The sequence below is a fragment of the Phocoena phocoena genome, chromosome 6 (genome assembly GCF_963924675.1).
Source record: "Phocoena phocoena chromosome 6, mPhoPho1.1, whole genome shotgun sequence".
In the NCBI taxonomy this organism is placed as follows: Eukaryota; Metazoa; Chordata; class Mammalia; order Artiodactyla; family Phocoenidae; genus Phocoena; species Phocoena phocoena.
In genome coordinates this window covers 15,512,064-15,533,227 of record NC_089224.1, presented here as the reverse complement: position 1 = coordinate 15,533,227, position 21,164 = coordinate 15,512,064, and the positions used below count along the sequence as shown (strand labels likewise).

At 40.6% G+C, this 21,164-nt stretch overlaps 1 protein-coding gene across 1 annotated transcript in view; it reads left to right on the top strand.

Annotated features, from left to right (window-relative positions):
- LOC136124995 (putative serine protease 47) overlaps window positions 1-21,164 on the top strand; it is a 42,609-nt gene extending 21,445 nt beyond the window's left edge. The window contains 4 exon segments of the mRNA XM_065879855.1: window positions 17,758-18,054; window positions 19,051-19,234; window positions 20,874-21,007; window positions 21,010-21,164. Of these exon segments, the coding sequence (XP_065735927.1) occupies window positions 17,758-18,054; window positions 19,051-19,234; window positions 20,874-21,007; window positions 21,010-21,164 (770 nt within the window).

Here is a 21,164-nt window from a genome sequence, read left to right as displayed (position 1 = left end):
CTTTCTTTCCTTCTCTTTCTTGAAGACCTGTAACGCATATATTGATCCACTTACTTGTGTCCCTTATGTGATCTTCACTTTTTTCTATTCTTCTTTCTTTTTGCTCTTCTGATTAGATGACTTCCATGCCTTGTCTGATTCTTTCTTCCATTTGGTCTAATCTGCTTGTGAAGCCCTGTATTGAATTTTTCAGTTCATTTATTCTTGAAATCTATGATTTCTGTTTGGTACTTCTTAAAATTTTCCGTCTCTTTGTTGAAACTCACACTTTGCTCATGCTTTATTCTCCTGATGTCAGTAAGCATCTTTATTACCATTATTTTGAACTCTGTTGGCTAATTACTTATATCCACTTCATTAAGGTCAGCGCCTAGAGATCTCTCTATTTGTTTGAAACATCCCTGTTTCTTTACTTTCCTTGACTCTCTTTGTCGGTTTTTGTATAAAACAACCCCTTTTCCCAGTTTTGACAGATTGGCCTTAATCAGCCTGGCCTGGCTGTTGAAATCATTGTCTTTGTTCTTAGTGACTTCCAGCAGTTGAGGGTGTTCCAAGACCCATCAGTGTCCTCAACGATGTGGTTAATGCTCATATGCCTATTTAGGCTTCTGGACAACTGCCAGTTGCCTGCTGCTTTAACTCCCTGATGCAGGTTAATTGGAAGCCCAATTATCAGGCAGGAGCTGGAAAAGTCAAAATACTAGTCTAGCCCCTATGAAGAAGAATCCAGAGCTGGAAGAGTTTCTTCTTCCTCACTCTGTGCTGAGCCAAGGGAAATAATTGCTCTGAATGCTTCTGTGTCCAAGTAAAAGAGCCTTTGTTTTTAGTGGTCCCAGGGACTCATGAAGGCTGAGCCCTTTCAGCTCCCAGAGCTAGGTGAATTGGGGGCTAGTCCCTTAGGTGGCAGTTGAAAACTGGTGTGTGGACAAGCTCCTTCCAGGAGAGAAGATAAAAATTTGGTCTTACTTGGAGCTGGAGGAGATAGCAGGGGACATGGCCACCAGCTTTACCAGGCTCCCAAACAGATCCCCGTGAGCTTCCACATGCAGACTAACTGGAAGCCAGAACCACAGGCAGCAACTAGGAAAATATACAACTTCCTTCCAGGGAGAAACATTCTTGCTGGGAGATGGGCATTTTTTTGTCGTCTCCCTCCATGCTGGGTCTGGGTGTATAGCTACGGGGAATCCTTATGCATCCATTTAAAAACTGCTTTTTTGTTTGCCATAGTACTGTGGTGCTCAGGAATGCAAGCCCAATTGACTTTCAGAGGTAGGTTATTTTGGGGTCCATCCCTCAGGTGGCAGTTTTAAAAGTCAGGGTTCTAAATGTGTAGACAAGCTCCCTCCAGGGACATGCAGGAGATTTGGTTTTATTGTTGAAGGAAGCTGGGGGGAGAGGGCAGATTAAGTACCCACTGGCTCTTTTGGGCTTTGGGCAGGATTCCAGTCAGCTGAAATGCAAGCTGATTAGAAGCTGGACCCTCAGACAGTAGCTGGGAAAGTATGTAGTCCCACACCCTCCAGGAAGAAATTGGGAGATAAGCATTTGTGTGTGTTCCCTCTGCTCTGAGCTTGTGGAGATAGCCAGAGGGAGTGCTCAAGCACCTTGTAAAAACTGCTTATTTGTTTGCTCTAATACCATGGGACTTCTAAAGAAAGGGAAGCCCTTTTGGCTCTCAGAGCTAGATGATTTGGGGATCCATCCCTCAGGCGGCAGCCTTAAAATTTGGGACATTAGAAATGTGGTGCAAACACCACGCTAATTGGGAAGAGGCTAGGAGTTGGTGTTTTCAGAAAGATTATAAGGCGCTGTTCTTGGGTGCGGTTTATAGTAAGAGTGTGTCTCATCCTTTCCTACACATTTCTGAGTGGGTATTTTCTCAGTTTCCCAATGTGTAGGAGTCACTAAAGTTAGTTTTTTGATATCTTTCAGAGGGAATTGATCTCTGTGTGGCTGTATATTCAGTGCATCCATGGAAGGAGGGAAATTCAGGAGTCTTCTGTGTCCATCTTAAGGTACGTGTTGATCTTTTCTAATAACCGACTCCTGGTTTCATTGACTTTCTATATTGTTTTTCTGTTTTGTTTATGTATGCTGTAACATTTATTATTTTTCCTATCTGCTGGCCTTGGGTTAAGTGTTTTCTACTTCTTTAAGGAAAATGTTAGATTGTGGATATGAGATCTTTATTCTTTTTTAATGTAAGCCTTTACAGCTATAAATTTCCCTCTCATCACTGCTTGTGCTCCATCCCATAAGGTTTGCTATTATGTATTTTTTTTCTTTGGTCTCAAGGTATTTTGTAGTTTCTCTTATAATTTCTTCCTCGACCCATTGGTTGTTTAAAAGCGTGCTGTTTAATTTCCACATATTTGTGAATTTTCGTTTCCCTTCTGTTACTGATTTCCACTTTTATCCCATTGTGATGGAAAAAGGTTCATTGTGTGATTTCAGTAGTTTTAATTTTTATTAAGAATTGTTTTGTGGCCTCACATATGGCCTATTCGGGAAATGTTTCACGTACACTTGAGAAAAATCTGTAATTTACTATCTTTGGGTAGAGAGCTGTGTATATATGTGTCTGTTAGGTCCATTTGGTTTATACTGTTGTTTAAGTCTTCTGTTTCCTAACTGATCTTCTGTGTGGTTGTTCTCTCCCATTTCTGAATGAAGGCTATCAAAGTCTCCAACTCTTACTGTTTCTCCCTACTGTCAACGTTTGCTTCATCTGTTAAGGAGCTCTGGTACAAATGTTTATAATTTTTATTTTTTCTTAGAGAATTGATCCTTTTCTCATTAGATAAATTCCTTTTTTGGTCCTTGTAAAAGGTTTGACTTAAAGTCTAGTTTGTCTGATATTAGTATAGGCACCTTGTTCCCTTTTGCTTACTATTTGCATGGGATAGTTTTCCATTCTTCACTTTCAACCTGTAGATGTCCATAAATTTAAACTGAATCCCTTCTAGACAGCATAGACAGCTTATAGTTGGATTCTGTTTTTTATCCATTCTGCCAGCTTATGCATCTTAACTGGTGAGTTTAATCCATTATACTTAAAGTAATTACTGATAGAGAAGGAATTTTTTTTGCCATTTGTGACATTTGTTTTCTGTATGCTTCATTAAATTTTTGTCCCTTCTTTATTGCCTTCTTTTGTGTTTATTGTTTTTGGAGTGACACATTTTGATTCCCTTCTCACTTCCTTTTCTGTATATTTTGTAAATATTTTCTTTTTGGTTATCACAGGGATTATATACAATATCCTAAAGTCATAACAATCTGTTTTAAACTGTCAACAACTTAACTTCAGTAATATACAAAAATTCTACTCCTTCACAGCACCACTCCTCCAGTCTGTTATTGATGTTAAAAAATACATCCTTATATATTGTGTATCCATTAACGTAGAAATTATGTCAATTTTTAATTTTCTTACTTTTAATCCTATAGTATATTAAAAGTGTGATTACCAACCCACGTTGTAATACTCATGTTTTTTATATTTCACCACTTATTTACCTTAACCAGAGAGCTATATATTTTCTTCTAGCTTTGAGCTACTTGTCTAGCATTTTATCATTTCAGCTTGAAGGACTCCCTTTAGTATTTCTGGTAGGGAAGTTCTAATGATAGTAATTCCCTCCAAGTTTTGTTTATCTTGGAATGCCTTAATTTCTCCTTTATTTTGAAGTACAGTTTTGCCGATATAGGATTTTAATTTTTTTTTTCCCTTCAGTACTTAAAATACATCATCCCAGTGCCTTCTGGACTGCAAGGTTTCTGCTGAAAAATCTGCTAAAAATTTTATTTGGCATCATTAATACATGATGACTCAGTTGTCTATTGATTCTTTCAAGATCCTTTGTTTTTTACTTTTGTCAGTTTGATTATAATGTGGTTTAGTGTGGGTCTATTTGATTTTACCCTACAGTCCATTTAACTTGTATTTTTTTATCCAAGTATTTCACAGTTTGGGAAGTTTTTGTCCATTATTCCTTCAGACGAGGTTTCTGCTGTTTTCTCACTCTTTTTTCTTCCTGGATTCCCATAATGTCTTCTTTTTTGGATTCCCATAATTCCAGTAGGGTCTGTTCACATTTCTTCATTGATTTTCCTTTTGGCTCTGAGAACTAATAATTTCAAATGATTTGTCTTCAAGTTTGCTGATGCCTTCCTCTGCCTGTTTCAGTCTGCTTTTGAACCCCTCTTGTGAAATTTTCAATTTAGTTACACTTTTAACTCCACATTTGCTTTTTTAAAATAAATTCTGTCTCTTTGTTGATACTCTCACTTTGTTGATATATCATCTTCCTGATTTCCTAGGCAGTTGCTTTCAAGAGTTCATCTAGCAACTGTGAAGCCTGTGTTTCTTTAGTGTCACTTTCTAGAGATTTATTATATTCCTTTGAATGGGCCACATTTCCCTGTTTTTTTCTGTGTTTTGTGAGCTTTTGTCAAAAATTGCATATTGAAAAAAACAGCCACCTCTCCGAGCCTTGTAGACTGGATACTTGCAGAGGAAGGCCTTCACTACTCAGCCTGGTGTAATGACTTAAGGTCTTCTCAGATCTTTTCTGAGAATGTGCCTTCACTGGGCCTGTGTCTGAAGTCCAGCCACAGCCCCCTAATTCTGCCACACACAGAGCTGCTTTTAAATATTTCATTTCCCCAAGAGCCTCACCCCTGTCTTCTTGGCCCTGAAATGTTCTGTTGTATTCCTCTGTCAGTAATCTCTGCCCTCCAGGTGTGTGCAGGTCTACAGTTGCCATGAAGTTTTCATGGGTCATTGAATCCATCATTGCTTTCACAGCTACCAATCTGATATAAAAAATATTCCTCTATTCCTATCTCAGCTGTGAGTCATGTGAGACAGAAATCAGACTCTCAGACATTGCCTGGCATGCCACACATTGCAATCAAGTTGCACTCTTTTACTTTTCTCCCAATGGAGGACCAGTAATTGGGCAGCTTTCACTCTCCTGCACCATATTGAGTCAGGAATGGGTTAGGATAAGAGTGAGCAAAAATGTCATGAAATTTGCTATCATTTTGAGAGTGACTCTTTCTTGACTGGGCATTCACTTTGTTGCTTCAGATTACTGACTGGTTTCTAGAGCTCCCACAAAGCTATTTGTATTCTATAGTTTAGTTCAGTGTTTTCATGGGGTTACACACCTGGAGCTTCCTATTCTGCCATCTTACCTATATCACTGCTGTCCTTCATTTTTGGAAGATGGTTTTACCAGATATAGAATTCTTGGTTACCAGTGTTTTTCTTTCAACACGTGAATATGAAATTCACCAGCCTTCTCCCTTGACGCTTTCAAAATTCTCTTTGTTGTTAGTTTTTGCAATTTTAATATAGTGTTTTTGTGTAGATCTCCTGTTGGAGTTCACTGAGTTTCTTGGATATGTACTTTCATGTATTTTATCATATTTGAGGAGTTTGGAACAATTATCTCTTCAAATATTTTCCCTGACTTTCTATCCCTTTCTCTCCATGCAGGATTCCTATTATGGATATGTTGTCATACTTGATGATGTCTTGTAGGTCTTTTACGTTCTGCTCGTTATTCTTCACTCTTTCCTCTTTCCACCCCTCAGAGTGGATAGTCTCAATCAGTTCTTCTTCAAATGTGCCAATTCTTTATTCTGCCTGCTTAAGTCTGCTAATGAATCCCCCTAATGACTTTCTTATTTCAGTTGTGGCACTTTTCAACTCTAGAATATATATTTGATTCCTTTTTGTAATTTCTTTCTCTTTGTTAGTATTCATCACTTGGTGAGACACCATTTTCCTGATTTCCTTTAGTTCTATGGGAATATTTAAGAGAATGATTTAAAGTCTTTTTAATGCCTGGACAATGTGTATATGTGTATGTCCACATTGTGTGGACAGTGTGTATATATATATATTTATATATATATATATATATATATATATACACATATATACACACACGTGCACGTATATATATATATATATATATATATATATACACATTTTTTTCCTCATTCATGGATCATACTTTGTTGTTTGTTTTCATACCTCATAACTCTTTGTTGAAAATTTATATGTTAAATAATATAAAGTAGAAATTCTGGAAATCAGATTCTCCCTTCCCATCAGGATTTTCTGTTACAGCTGTTGTTGCTGGTGTTGTTGTTGGTGGTGGTGTTGCTCCTGTTTGTTGAAATACAGCTTGCATTTGGGAAGATGTAATGGTTGTTACAGGTTGGAAGGAAGCTTTATGATATGAGAAGCCCATACCATTTTTTGTGACTTTATTTTAAATTAATATAAAATGGTGTTGGTTTATTGGATATATTTTTATGTTCCATGCTACTAACGTTTAAGATTCAAACATTTGACAAAAGTTTATTTAGGACTTTTCATAAGTATTTGATTGAGAGTATTCAGTGGTCTTATTTTGTTTATTGTATATACATGGGTCTCTTTCTGGGCTCTCTAGTTTGTTCCATTGGTCTATATGTTTGTATTTAACCCAGTACTATTCTGTTTTCATTACTGTAGCTTGGTAATCTGTTTCTTTGTTTATTTTTTTTTTTTGTGGTACGTAGGCCTCTCACTGTTGTGGCCTCTCCCGCTGTGGAGCACAGGCTCCAGACGCGCAGGCTCAGCAGCCATGGCTCTCAGGCCCAGCTGCTCTGTGGCATGTGGGATCTTCCCGGACTGGGGCACGAAACCGTGTCCCCTGCATTGGCAGGTGGACTCTCAACCACTGCGCCACCAGGGAAGCCCGGTAATATGTTTTGAAAGCAGGAAGTGTGATCCCTTGAGGTTTATTCTTCAAAAGATTATTTTGGCTATTTGGGGTGTTTTGTGGTGCCCTATGAATTTTTGGATTGCTTTCTCTATTTCTGTATTGAACACCATTGGGATTTTAATAGGGACGTCATTGAATCTGTGGACCACTATGGTAGTATGTACATTCTGAAAATAGTAATCATGAACATGGGAGGTCTTTCTGTATTATCAGTGTCTTTAATTTTCCTCATCATTTTTTTTATACTTTTGAGTGTACAGGTGTTTCACCTCTGGTTATGTTTATTTCTAAGTATTTTATTCTTTGCGTTGAAGTTGATAATGGGATTCTTTTCTTAATTTACTTTTCAGATTTTTCACTGTTAGTGAGTAGAAATGGAATTGACTTCTGTATGTTGATTTTTATGTATTTCCACTTTAGTGAATTCATTTTCTGTGGAGTTGGTAAGACTTGCTACCAAAAAAATTGTGTCATCTACAAAGATAATGTTATTTCTTCCTTTCTGATGTGAATGTCTTTTATTTCTTCTCCTTACTTAATTTATCTGTCTAGGATTTCCAGAACTATGCTGAATAAAAATGGCAAGATTGGACATCCTTGCCTTCATGTTGATAAAGGAAAAGCTGTCACTTTTTCACTATTGAGTTTGATATTAGCTGTGTCCTTTTCATATTTGACCTTCTTTATGTTCATTTCCTTCTATTCCTAGTTTATGGAGGATTTTTATCTGAAAGAATGTTGAGTTTTTTCCAAATCCTTTTTCTGTATCTGTTGAGATGATCATGGTGGGGGTTTGTTTTGTTTTCTTTTTTTCATTCTGGTAATGTCATGTATCATGACATTGATTGATATATGGATGTTGAACCATCCTTGAATCCCAGCGTCATATGTATAATCCACTTGGTCATATGTATAATCCATTTAATGTGCTGATTAATTTGGTTTGTTAGTATTTTGATGAGGTTTTTAACATCTGTGTGCCATCAGGGATATTTTATCTTTTCTTGTAGTGTCTTTGTCTGGTTTTGATATCAGGGTAATGCTGGCCTTTTAAAATTAGTTTGGAAGAGTTCACAGTTTTTCAGTATTTAGCAAGAGTTTGCTATGGTTTGAATATGTCCTTCCAAATTTCATATGTTAAAAACCTAATGCCTAATGTGATAGAGTAGGTGGGGCCTTTGGGAGTTGCTTAGGTCATGAGGGCAGAGCACTCATAAATGGGATTAGTGCCCTTATTTTTTTTTTTTTAATAAAAGGCTCCAAAGATACCTCTAGCCCCTTCCATGATGTGAGAACACAGAGAGAAGGTACCAACTATGAGTCAGAAAGAATAGTCTCATCCAAGTGTGATGATGCCATAAAGTCAGACTTCAGGCCTCCAGAATAGTGAGCTATAATTTATAAGCTACTCAGTCAGTGGTATTTTGTTAGAGTATCCCAAATGGAGTAAGCAAGAGTTTCAGAAAGATTGGCATTAATCTTCTTCAAATGGTGACAGAGTTCATCTGTGAAGACATCTGATCTTGGGCTTTTCTCTGCTGAGATATTTTTGATTACTGATTCAATCTCCTTACTAGTTTTAGATCTCTTTTGGTTTTCTATTTCTTTTTTACTTAATCTTTGCAGGTTGTGTATTTCTAGGAATTATCCATTTCTTCTAGGTTATCCAATTTCATGGCATACAATTAATCATAACAGTCCCTTATAATCCTTTCTATCTCTGTGGAATCCATTTTATGTTTCCTTTCATACCTGTTTGATTTTATTGGGATCTTCTCTCTCTCTCTCTCTCTTTGTTAGACTAGCTAAGGATTTGTCAATTTTTGTTTTTCTTTTTAAAAAACTTGGCTCTTAGTTTCATTAATCTTTTCTATTGTTTCTCTAGTCTGTATTTCATTTATTTCTGCTCTGCTCTTTATTTCCTCCCCTCTGCTAAATTTGGGCTTACTTTGTTTTTTTTGTTTCTTCAGGGATGATGTTAAGTTGTTTATTTGAGATTTTTCTTTCATCTTAATCTAGGGATTTATGACTATAAACTTACCTTGTAGAACTGCTTTTGATGTATCCCATATGTTTTGGTATACTGTTTTCATTTTAATTTTTTTCAAGATATTTTCTAATTTCTCTTTTGTTTTCATTTTTGAAAACAAAATAATCTTTCTCAAGATTATATTATTTAATTTCCACACATTGTGAATTTTCCAGCTTTTTTTATGTTGCTTTTTATTTACATTCCATGGTGGACAGAAAAAATAGTTAGTATAATTCAGTCTTGCTAATTTTATTAAGACTTGTTTTGTGACCTAATATGTGATCTAGGAGAAACTTCCATGTAGAGTTGAGAATAATATCTAACTGTTGGTTCGAATTTTCTATATATGGCTCTTAGGTCCATTTGGTTTATAATGTTGTTGAAAGTTAACTGTTCCTTTATTGACTTTAGGTCTGTATGTTCTATCCATTATTGAAAATGTCCTGTGACACTTCAAAAATTCGTATCAGGGATTTCTCATTGACTCCATGCTGGCCCACAGTGAAGCTAAAAATAGTATTTCCTGCAGGCATTCTTTTTCTTTAAGCTACAATGCAAAGAAACAGAATGACAGTCCCTGCTTTTGTTTCTGTTCTATTTTTTTTTAATATTTATTTATTTGGCTGCTCCAAGTCTCAGCTGTGGCATGCGGGATCTTCGTTGCCGCATGTGGGATCTAGTTCCCTGATCAGGGTTCAAATCCAGTCCCCCTGAATTGGTAATGTGGAGTCTTTTTTTTTTTTTTTTAATCGGAGTATATTTGCTTTACAGTGTTGTGTTAGTTTCTGTTGTACAGCAAAGTGAATCAGCTAAACATATACATATATCCCCCCTTTATTGGATTTCCTTCCCATTTAGGTCACCACAGAGCCCCGAGTAGAGTTCCCTGTGCTATACAGTAGGCTCTCATTAGTTATCTATTTTATATATAGTATCAATAGTGTATATATGCCAATCCCAGTCTCCCAATTCATCCCACACCCGCTTTCCCCCTTGGTATCCATGCTTTTTTTCTCTACATCTGTGCCTATATTTCTGCTTTGTAAATAAGATCGTCTATACCAATTTTTTCAGATTCTAAATATATGCATTAATATACGATATTCGTTTTTCTCTTTCTGACTTACTTCACTATGTATGACAGTCTCTAGGTCCATCCACATGCCTACAAATGACCCAGTTTTGTTGCTTTTTATGGGTAATATTCCACTGTATATATGTACCATATCTTCTTTATCCATTCCTCTGCTGATGGACATTTAGGTTGTTTCTGTGTCCTGGCTATTGTGAATAGGGCTGCTGTGAACATTGGGGTGCACTTGTCTCTTCTTTCTCTTTAAGCTACAATGCAAAGAAACAGAAGAAGAACAGGTGTTTCCCTTTAATTACTTAGAGTGTGACACCGCCCCCCCGCTTTGTTTCTGTTCTGAACACTGGTCACAAAATAGTTACAGTTTGACACAATACTTGCCAATGAAATACCACCTGAGAGATTCTGAGAACTTACTTGTTTTCCTGATCCAGCATGGCTCCTTCCAACTTCTGTTGTCCTTTATAGGTCAATCATGCACACTTGAAAGCAAAATAACACTTTCCAAAGATGCTGTGGCAGGGTGATAAAACTTACCTGGGTCCTTCATCACATCATTGAGCTATCTCTCCAGCCCTGGATTTCTTATTAGGTGAGAAGGATAAACCGCAATATATTTAAGCCACTGCCATATAATTTCCTGTATTCTTGGTAAAGAATGACCCACCTGGAAATGGCATTTCGAGGTGCAGACCTCAATATTTAAAATTGGCTGAATGGGGGTAGAAGAGAATATTCTTTTATTCCAGGCAAGAAAATTAGACATCTTTATTACATGGTGATGAAAATGTGTGCTCAAACAGGTACGTTCTTATCCTGGGACACAAAATATAGGGTAAGGAGAAATGATAAAAGAAAAAAAATCAAGAATTTAACTTGGGTGTGTTATATTTTGCTACTTTCTGTTCAGTTCTCAAAGGCAGGGATGATTTCAGACTTCAGCCAACCATTCTGCTCAAAACATGGAAGAATGAAATATAGCTTTGCTAAGGGAACATTCTCTAACTGCAGGCTGTAATGTATATTGAGTCAAAGAGTCATGATTTGGATTTCTGTGAGTTGAAATAATAACAGCTAACATTTATATGATACTCCCTACATGCTAAACACTGTTGTAAGCACTTTACATTTATTAACATATTTAATCCTCACAACAGGCCTGTGATGGGTGCCATTATCTGCAACATCCTTCCCGTATTGACAGATTTCTAAATGGAGGCCCAGAGAGGTTAACTAACTTGCCCCTAAGGTCACACATATAAACTATGACTTGAACTCTGGTTATTTGGCTGCAAATTCCATGATCTCTAAACCTACACTATAGCACTTCTCTTCGGCAAACTGAAAATATAACAGTGGCTACTACCCGTATTTACAGGGTATAAGAAGAGAATGCCCAGCCATTCTTAAGTGAACACGTGGGACTGTTCATAATTACCTCAAGGCAATTCAGTTAAGGGAAGAGGGGATAAATCATAGAGGCCAGCTGATAAATGCAAAATCTTAACAGGCTTAAAAATGTTACGAAAAAAACAGTTGATGACTGTTCCATGTGGGATGCACCAGAAATACAACCGGGATCTGCAACATGAGTTTAACTCAGGTCACATCTGGCTTGATGTGAGGATGCTGAGAGCCTTGGGAGGGAGAAAAGTTTACCCCATGCCCCTACAGAGACCACACACTCTGAATTCTCCTGTAAGGGAGATTGGGGTTCATCATCTCCTCTACAGCAGCAGTGGCGCTAATGCCATTGTTCTTGGTTACTATTTTTTCAGGACTTGTGCAATGCTAGAGGTTGCACTGTCCAGTGCCTCCACTTCCTCATCAGCAGTCACTGCTGAAGCATACCAGGGATTAGGAATACTCCATCTAACACTACACGTGGGGTCATCCTTGCCTCTAGCTAAAAGGTGATTCATCTCTACACTCTCATCTGCTTCTTAGGACTACTGCCAGTACCAACTGCATTGGATCAGGCTCACCAGAAGCAAAACTTCAACGGGGACACATGGGACAATGATTGAGAGAATTGTCTCATCAACAGGGGAGTGGGGAAGACAGGATAGGGCAGGGGGAAAAAGCAAAGCAAAGATGTGATCTGGAAAGAGACTAAGATCTGGATGCTAGATGTGCTCACTGCTACTGGAGCATTCTTCTTGGCCTTTTCAGTGGACAGACATAGAAAATACATGGGTGTATACACACATATACAAATATATACGCATACAAATATGCATGGGCACGTAAGCATGTACAGACACACGTATACAGATCTTACCAAATCTTAAGTTCACACCAGTACTTCCAACTCCCGCTCATCCTCATGGGATTCTTCCCTGCTTTGTCCCATTCCATATTTGTATGACTTCTCTTCCACAGTGAGAACCCTGGCTCCCAACAACATAGACATATGTACTCATTTGCTGAATCCTATAATGCATCCAAAGTAGTTTCAAAACTGCTTCACCGTACTGCTATAAGAACCAAACCTACTATAGAGTTTAAGATTTCTTTGTAATTCTAACACACATATAAAGATAAACTGCCCAAGACTGAGGATATATAGTCAAATACTATGTTCATTATTTTTCCTTCTTTCTGACACAAGAGGTAACAAACTATATATGCTTTTTTCCCTTTGCTCTTTTCACTTAATAACATTTCCTCCATAATATTTCATTAATATCTTCTTTCTCAGACTTTTTCTCACATGCGTTTTACTCCATTGTGTATATGCTGCAGTTGATAGAGCCTCCTATACTTAAACATTCAAGCCATTTTCAATATTTTGCAACTGTAAATAATGCTGTGAAAAAGAACCATGTGCATGTGTCTATTCATAAAATTGCAAGTGACTCTTTAGATTCTTAGAAGTGTGCCTGCTGTGTCAATAGGTATGTATGTATATACAGTTTAAATACTGGCCAGTTCCCCTCTAAAAGGCTTCTACCATTCTGCATTCCCACCAACAATATATTAAAATGTCTATTTCCTAACAGTGTCACTAATACAGAGTACTGTCAAGCTTTTGAATTTTTGTCAAGCTGATGAGTGAGAAATGGTATCTCAGTGTAGTTATAATTTGCATTTCTCTTATCATGAGTGAAGTTGAACATCTTTTCATTTCTTAATACCTCTTTTGGTAAACTGTCTGATCATGTCTTGTGTCCATTTTTCTATAGGACATCTGGTATTTTCTTCTTGATTTTTAAAAGTTGTTATAAAGTGGGGATATTAACCCTTCAACTGTGAAAGATATTGATTTATATGGTGATATACTTTTCTTCCAATCATTTGTCTTTTGATGTTACTTATGGTATTTTTTTGCCATGTGAAAGGTTGTTTTTTTTTTCTGGGCAGCCCCACATGATTTGTGGGATTTTAGTTCCCTGACCCGGGATCAAAGGCAGGCCCTCAGCAGTGACAGCTCAGAGTCCGAACCCCTGGACCGCCAGGGAATTCCCAGGACCATGAAGGCTAGAATATCGGGAGCTTCAGTCCATTTCCCTGTCGGGCAACAGTAGAGATCCAATTGCAAGACAATATTACAGAGACCCATTTTCAGGCCATTTTTCCCCATTCCCCAACTTATGCAATGGCCAGGCAATGTTACAATAGAGTTTAAGTTTTTCCCTTTTCAGACCGTCTGTTTTGAAAATTTCCAATTTCTAAGAATACGCTCCAGAGGTGTTTCTTCTGGCTTAGACGAGGATCATCCCATGTTGAATAACATGAAACCGTGAAAAAGCGCTCCTAGAAATGAAGTCCAGTGTCCCAGAGACATCTACCAGGAGGCTTTTGTCCTATATTATTTTCCTATGCTGGGGGTATTCCTGGAGTTTGAGCATCTCTAAAGCCTAGGATGTGGGCTGCTTGGAAGTGGCCGTCCAATAGGTAGTCTGTAACAAATGGTATGGGCTGCCAAGGCCTTGAGTGAAAGGGGTCCTAGAGGTGCAAAACAGGAAGTCCTGGAGGAATTGGAGTTGGGTGCAATGGGAAATGCTACAGAGGTCAGGACCTATGGGCCTACATTGGGAGTATTCCCACAGGGGATTTTTTTTTTGGACATAGAATAAGGTGAGAGACTAGACAGCAGAACAATGCCAAACCTTTTCCCCTATCTGTTTGGCAGCTGTGAGAAAACTGGGGAGAGCCTGATGATTCCATCTGACACAGGCAACAATGAGTTTGGACAATGTTTCCCATGTAATTTAACATACCAAGTGAACACAGTTAGTTCAGGAACTCTGTTTGGAGGCTCCAGAGGCCCCATGAAGCATCCCAAAATTAACTGAAGTCAAAAGAATTTCAATTAGAATTTGATATTTGGGAAATCTGTCAAACATTTCCAGAACTTTTAAAACACCCAGTCAAATAGAATCATAGGCTGCTGTGATACAGTTATTCCTTGAGCAAAGGTGGAAAAAAAAAAACATTTCAAAAGTAAATACAGCTCACTTAAAGGCACAGAAACTCACACAATCTGTTATCAAAAGGAGCATTCCCAGAAAATGTTGTTTTCTTATGAGAGAAAGAAACCAAATCCAGTCTTATATCAGCCTACTCTTGATAAGGTCCAGTTACCTAATTAAAGTTAATCCAACCTTAGAAAATCCCGACCACACACAAAATTCTTTTCTCAACATTCCGTTTCCACAAATCTTCTGCAACTTTCTGTAGCCATATTTTGTCCCTTCTTTTTTCCGTTCAGAAATAACCAGCTGTAGGACAAAATCACATTTTTCCTTCTAACAAAATACATTTCCATTCCTCATACCTTCTTTTCTGAAAGCACACATCCTACTTTCCTTAAGCCACCATGAACTGTCTTTGACATTAGCATTCCCTGATTGGAATATCCCATAACCTGTTGGGAAGATCCCATGGGAAGATCCCGTGTATCTTCCCAAAGCACAATTTCTTTCCTTAATGTGATGCAAGATATGTGTCTAATAAATCCAAACATCCTTAGTTTCCCTCTCACAAGGAGACAAAAGTAGGTAAATTTAGGCCTGTTTAGCAAATACGGTTCCAATATTTCATCTTATTTGAAATGGCGTGGATACTCGATGGATTCCTATCATTTAACTTAATTTAGTTTCAAGTTACCAAAATCTGGCGGGACTATTCTAAATGGGCATTTTGAAAACATGATTATTCCCATAGAGTTTACTAAAAAGCTCTTATCCAGTTATATTTACTTAAAAGTTGAATCCTATCAGGTTATTTTCCTTGATAGTAGATTTTATCACAGAAACAATACGCACTTATTGACTTCCAGTAAGCCTAGGTACAATAGAAGTATTATACTTAATGTTGATAATACGCAGAGGTCTGTATTAATTAAACCCACGAGCTTAAGCCAGACAAGGTAATTTTTACAAAATCAGAGATCTCAGTTTTCCTGCTTGAATTTAAAAAGGGCTCTTTTTTTCCCTCAGTCTGGGGGACTACAGATGGATCAGGGAGTCCCTGAGAGTCCAGGCAGAATAGTTACATTGCAAAGGCAGAGGAGAGAGGTGCAAGCCCCTCTCTTCTTTTTTTGTTCTTTAAAATCCCACTAAGTAACCCAAGGCTGGAGTCGAGTCTCAGACAATGTGGGATGCATTTGTATTTCAAGGCTTAAGTGCTCCACCATGCCCACAATGTTGGCAGAGACTTGTAGGAGCGGTTGGACAGACAAAACTCATAAAACAAAGATACCAATGACAAAAACTTAGACAAAGACAAGAAGTTTTCAGGATAAAGGGGATGGGAGTGCAGGTATAAGGACCAAGGGAGAGGTAAAGGGAGGAGGGACAGAAAAGACTGAAAAAGAGAAAGAGAGAGATTGCTGTTTCAACCTGCCCCCTGCAGTTGTCTCTTCAGGCACCAACCTGCAAGCTTTCAGAAAGGGCCACTGAAGGAGGTTGCACCCTGTAAACTGCCCACCGGGGTGATCAAGCCTGGAAACCAGACAGTTGTATGTCATCTGTAGAAATCTAACCCACAGGTGGGACTGTCACCCATGCATACACCAGTTTACAGAAATCTGCTGTAGCACTGCAGCAAAGGGTCCCAGGTCCCAGCCTCTCTCAAAAGTGTGGGGAAAGATAAGAGACATACAGAAAACAAATAGCAAAGTGGCAAATGTAGTTCCAGCCATATCAATAATCACATTAAATGTGAATAGATGAAACAACGTTAAAGACAAAGATTGATAGACCATATTTAAAAAGCACGGTCCTTATAAATGTAGTCTCTAAGAAGTGGAGGAAAGAAAGGAAGGAAGCAAGGAAGGAAGGGAAGATGGAAGGAAGGAAGGGAGGAAGGAAAGAAGGAAGAAAGGAAGGGAAAAAGAAAGAAGGTAGGAGAGAAGAAATTAAAGGCATCCAACTTTAAATGGTAGAATTAGAACTTTTATTGCAGAGGACATGACGCTATGTGTTGGAAAACCCCAATGAAATCACCAAAACAAAATAAAACAGACTAGAATGAATAAAGAAGTTTAGGAAGGTCAGAGGAAGCAACATTTCTTATATAAATAAATTGCATTTCTAGGTATAAAAATACAAAACGGAAATTAACAAAATTTCATTCACAGTAGCATGGAAAAGAATAAACTACTTAGAAATAAATTTAATAAAGTGGTGCAAGATCTGTCCACTGAAAACTGCACAGTATTGCTGAGAGAAATTAAAGATGTACATAAACAGAAAGAAGCTACAGACTTGGAGAAAGTCTTGCAAATCACATATCTGATAAAGAAGGAAATCTTGCCCTTTGCGACGACATGGATGGACCTAGAGGGTATTATGTTCAGTGAAGTAGGTCAGACAAAGGCAAGTACTGTATGATTACACTTGTATGTGCAATCTAAAAAAGAAAACAAATGGACAAACAACAAAACAGAGACAGAGTTATAGATACAGAGAACAAACAGGTGCTTGCCAGAGGGAGAGTGTTGGGGGGAAGAAAGCAACAGGTGAGGTAGATTAAGAGGTACAAAGTTTCAGTTGCAAAATAAATGAGTATGAAATGTACAGTGTGGGGAAAACAGTCAATAATTCTGTAATATCTTTGTATGGTGACATATCATAACTGTATTTATCATTTTGAAATGTATAGAAATAACCGATCACTATGTTATATAACAGGAACTAACATAGCATTGTAGGTCAATTATATTTCAAATAAATACAAACAAACAAATTCATGGGAGAAGAGATCAGATTTGTGGTTACCAGAGGCGGGAGATCGGGGGAGGGGGAATTGGTTAGCTGCAGTCAAAGGTACAAATTCCCAGTGATAAGATAAATAATTACTAGGGGTGTAATGGACAACATGATAAATATAATTAACACTGCTGTATGTTATACATGACAGTCGATAGAGTAAAGCCCAAGAGTTCTCCTCACAGGAAAACATTTTTTTCCTATTTCTTTCATTTTGTATCTATGTGGGATGATGGATGTTCACTAAATTTATTCTGATGACCCTTTCATGATGCATGGAAGTCAAATCATTATGCTCTACACCTTAAGCTTAAAAAAATTTAAAACAAGAAAGAATGGACTTCAGTTAATATTAATGTCTCAATATTGGCTCACTAGTTGTGATAAATATGCCATAGTAATATAAGATCCTAACATTAGTGGAGAGTGGGTGAAGGGGATATTGGAACTCTGTACTGACTTTGCAACTTTTTCATAACTCTAAAAAAGTTTATTTAAATATAAAAAAATACATAAATTTTTAATAATGTACAGAAAATCATTGAATTGTCCCTTGTATAATAGTAAGTGAACTTCATGGTATATAAATTATATGTTAGTAGAGTTGTTTCAAAGGTTATTAAGAAGGTCAGGGTGGTATCAGGGCTGGGCTGCGGCGGGGTCAGGGCACGGTCAGGCAGGGCCAGGGTAGGGTCCGGCCGGAGTCAGCAACCCTGGCAATGGGCGTGGAGGTGTGGATCGCCCAAGGCCGAAGCCAGCCTGTGGCCCTTCTCTGGCTGCTGCTGCCGCCCGTGGCCACCCTGGAGCTGTGAGGGTCCCCGGACATGGCCACGGCCGCCCCCGGCTGGGCTCCAGGTGCGGGGGAAGTGCTGGAGGGCAGCGCTCCGACTCCAGAAACACAGCAGTTGGCCCCGGGAGCTACGGGTGCGTTGGGGCCTCTGTTGAAGACTGAGACGGCCTAACCCGCAGGGCCTGAGGGGCTGGCTATGACCAGGGCCCGGGTGCCCTGAGTCACTGAATTTCATCTTTTCTCTGCCCTGGCCAACAGCCAGGCAGCCCAGAGACCCCCTCGACACAGGTGGGGCATCGACTCCCCACTGTGTGGCCTCTGGGTGGGAAGCGCCCCAGGACCTCTGTGGGACTGTGGAAGTGGGGACAGAGCAGGGTCTGACCCTGAGGCTGGGTGGCTGGGTGGAGGAAAGCACCAGGACTGATGAATGAGTGGCCCTGAGTCCAGGGCCGCGGGTCTCATTCTCCTCCGTGAGGCCCTGGCAGCGCAGGCCCTAGACCAAGATACCCACTCTCAGGGGGCCTGGGCACACCCCCTGCCCTCCGAGGTGTGAGTCCTAGAGCCAGGGCTGTCTTCATTAGCCCACTCCCTCTTCTTTCAGAAATGTAGAATCCTGAGTCAGAGAGGGGGAATGACTTTGCCCGGCTGACACAGCACCACAGGCTTCTGCCTGCAAATCTCCCTCCCTAAGACACCGGGGTGACGTGGAGGAGGCACAGGCCCTTAGAAGCCATGATGTTGAGCAAGTAATGTTGGCAACTTCTGAGACCTTTAGTTCTTTGATCTATAAGAGTAGGCACTGAGGTGTGCTAGTTGAGGGAAATAAGGTCTGTGACGTGCCCATCCCTTGGCAGCCTCACTCAGGGATGTCCTTCTCCCTGGAGATGCTGCTGTGAGCTGCTGTGGCTACCTTTGGTCCCCTCTTGCCCCATCCCACCAGACCTCTGGGTCCTCATCCTCACAGGGCTTGCTCTGTCCAATTCTCAGGGGCAGCCAGTGAAGGCAGAGTCCTGGTAGCACTGTCATTTGAGGTAGGCCACTGGACACTTGGCCTTGGTTTTCCCACCTATGAAGTGGAGAAGGCCTTCCTGGTAGTGGCATTTGGGGTACTACTAGTGCCTCTATCGTAGGTGGCAGGAGAGTCTCCACAGTATGCGGGCAACCCAAGGTGATGGGGAAGATCTACAGTGGCCAGGACATGGTGGCTGGCCAGTGGCCATGAGAGGCCAGCCTGCAGTACCAGGGCTCACGTATCTGTGGAGCTGTCCTCATTAACTCCCACTGGGTCCTTTCCACTGCCCACTGCTTTCTCAAGTAAGTCCTCCTTCCTAGGTTGCCAGCACAGGCACTGGCAGGGGAGGGGTATGCTGAGGAAGAGGAGAAAAGGGGTGATGGGCATCCCATGTCAGCTCCTCTGGGCTTTTCTCTGGGGCAGTCTGTGGCCTTCAGATGCATGTCATTCATACCTTTGGCCTGTGTACCTTCCACCTGGACTGTCCTCCCTGCTCACCTGCTCAGATGCACCTCATGCTCTGCCTTCAGCCCCTGTGTCTATCCTTCAACACAGATGTGCCTCAGGAGAATGGCAGTGTCCTTCCTAACTGCCAAGCAGTGTGGAACAATCTCTGATCACAGCTTCTTCTTAATGTCTCCACATTTCCAGGTGTCAGACTCTAGGCAGGGACCTGGGACCGCATGTATGGCCAGCATCTGGGCAATTCTTATTACTCCTACACAACTGTATGCCCAGGAGTAGTCATGGCCTCTGGTGTGCGTAGCCATGGTGCCAGGCTGCATAGGTGGGAATTGGGGCTCTCTGGGAGAGTGACATGGCTGCTCAGGAGTCTAACTCCCCTGGCCGTCCTGGGCCTGGCTCAGTGCCTAGGTCTGAACAGATGAGGAGGGGTCCCCAGGGAGTTGGGGCATCACAGCCCAGGTCTGGGAGCTGGAGCTTTCAGAGCTTAGAGTCCTATTGGTGCCTAGTCTATACCATGATCCATGCAAGCCCCTTTGTGACATCAGGTGTGGCAAGTCCCCACCTCACCCTGTCTCCATCCTGTCACAAGAGAAGGCCCAACATGGGTGAGAAGGGCAGACGCATGGACTGGGGGTTCCAGAGAAGAGCTATGGAGAGGGAGGGGTTTCCTGGAGGGGAAGGGTTTGGGAAAGGGGAGCACGAGAGGGTCTCCATGTGGATGAGCCTTGCAAACAGTCAGGGAGGTGGGAAGTTTCAGCACCTGTGTTCAGTGTGTTTCCTGCACTCATTTGCTCAGTTATTTAACAAATCTTTTGTGAGTCCTTATAACTAAGTGGAGAAGCAGCCCTTGGGCAGGAAGGTGTTTAAAGAAAGGAGGGGTGGGCTTCCCTGGTGGCTCAGTGGTTGAGAGTCCACCTGCTGATGCAGGGGACACGGATTCTTGCCCCGGTCCGGGAAGATCCCACATGCCACAGAGCGGCAGGCCCATGAGCCATGGCCACTGAGCCTGTGCGTCCGGAGCCTGTGCTCTGCAACGGGAGAGGCCACAACAGTGAGAGGCCTGCGTACCACACAAAAAAAAAAAAAAAAAGAAAGGAGGGGTCAGGAAGAGTGTGGGGCCAGAAGGTGGATTGTAGGAAGTCTTGGGAAGGGTAAAGTTAGAGCTGAGATTGAACCAGAACTCCTCCTGTGTACAATCAAAAGACCTTCATTTGGTATGCCACCAAGGATCTTTCCAGCACAAGGATTCAATGCTCCTCTGATTCTAGTGTGTGATGGAGAAGCCGTGTGTCTGAGGTTTTAAGTAGAATAGCAATTAGCCTCAAGAAGGAAGGACTCCTGAACACTCGAAATGGGGAGATAAAAGCTGTCTAGCATCATGTGGGGTAGAGGCCTGTGGGCAGTTAGATGAGGATGCAGGGAAAGAGCTAGTCCACACGCAGAGATGAGGGTGACAATATTCCCTTCTTCCTAAAGAAAATTGCATGCCCCAGAGAACTACGAGGTTCTTTTAGGAAGCACCCAGGTGCCCCTGCACACCCAGCACACCCAAGAGATAACCCTGAGCCAGATTATCATGCACCCAGACTTTGAGAAGTTACATCCCTCTGGAGTGACATAGCCACATTGCAGCTCCTCTTTCCTGTGAATTTCACTTCCTACATCATCCTCGCCTGCCTCCCAGTCCCAGGCATGCAGCTATGCAGTATCTCGTCCTGCTGGATAACTGACTGGGGGATGCTCAACAAGGAAAGTGAGGGGGTGTAG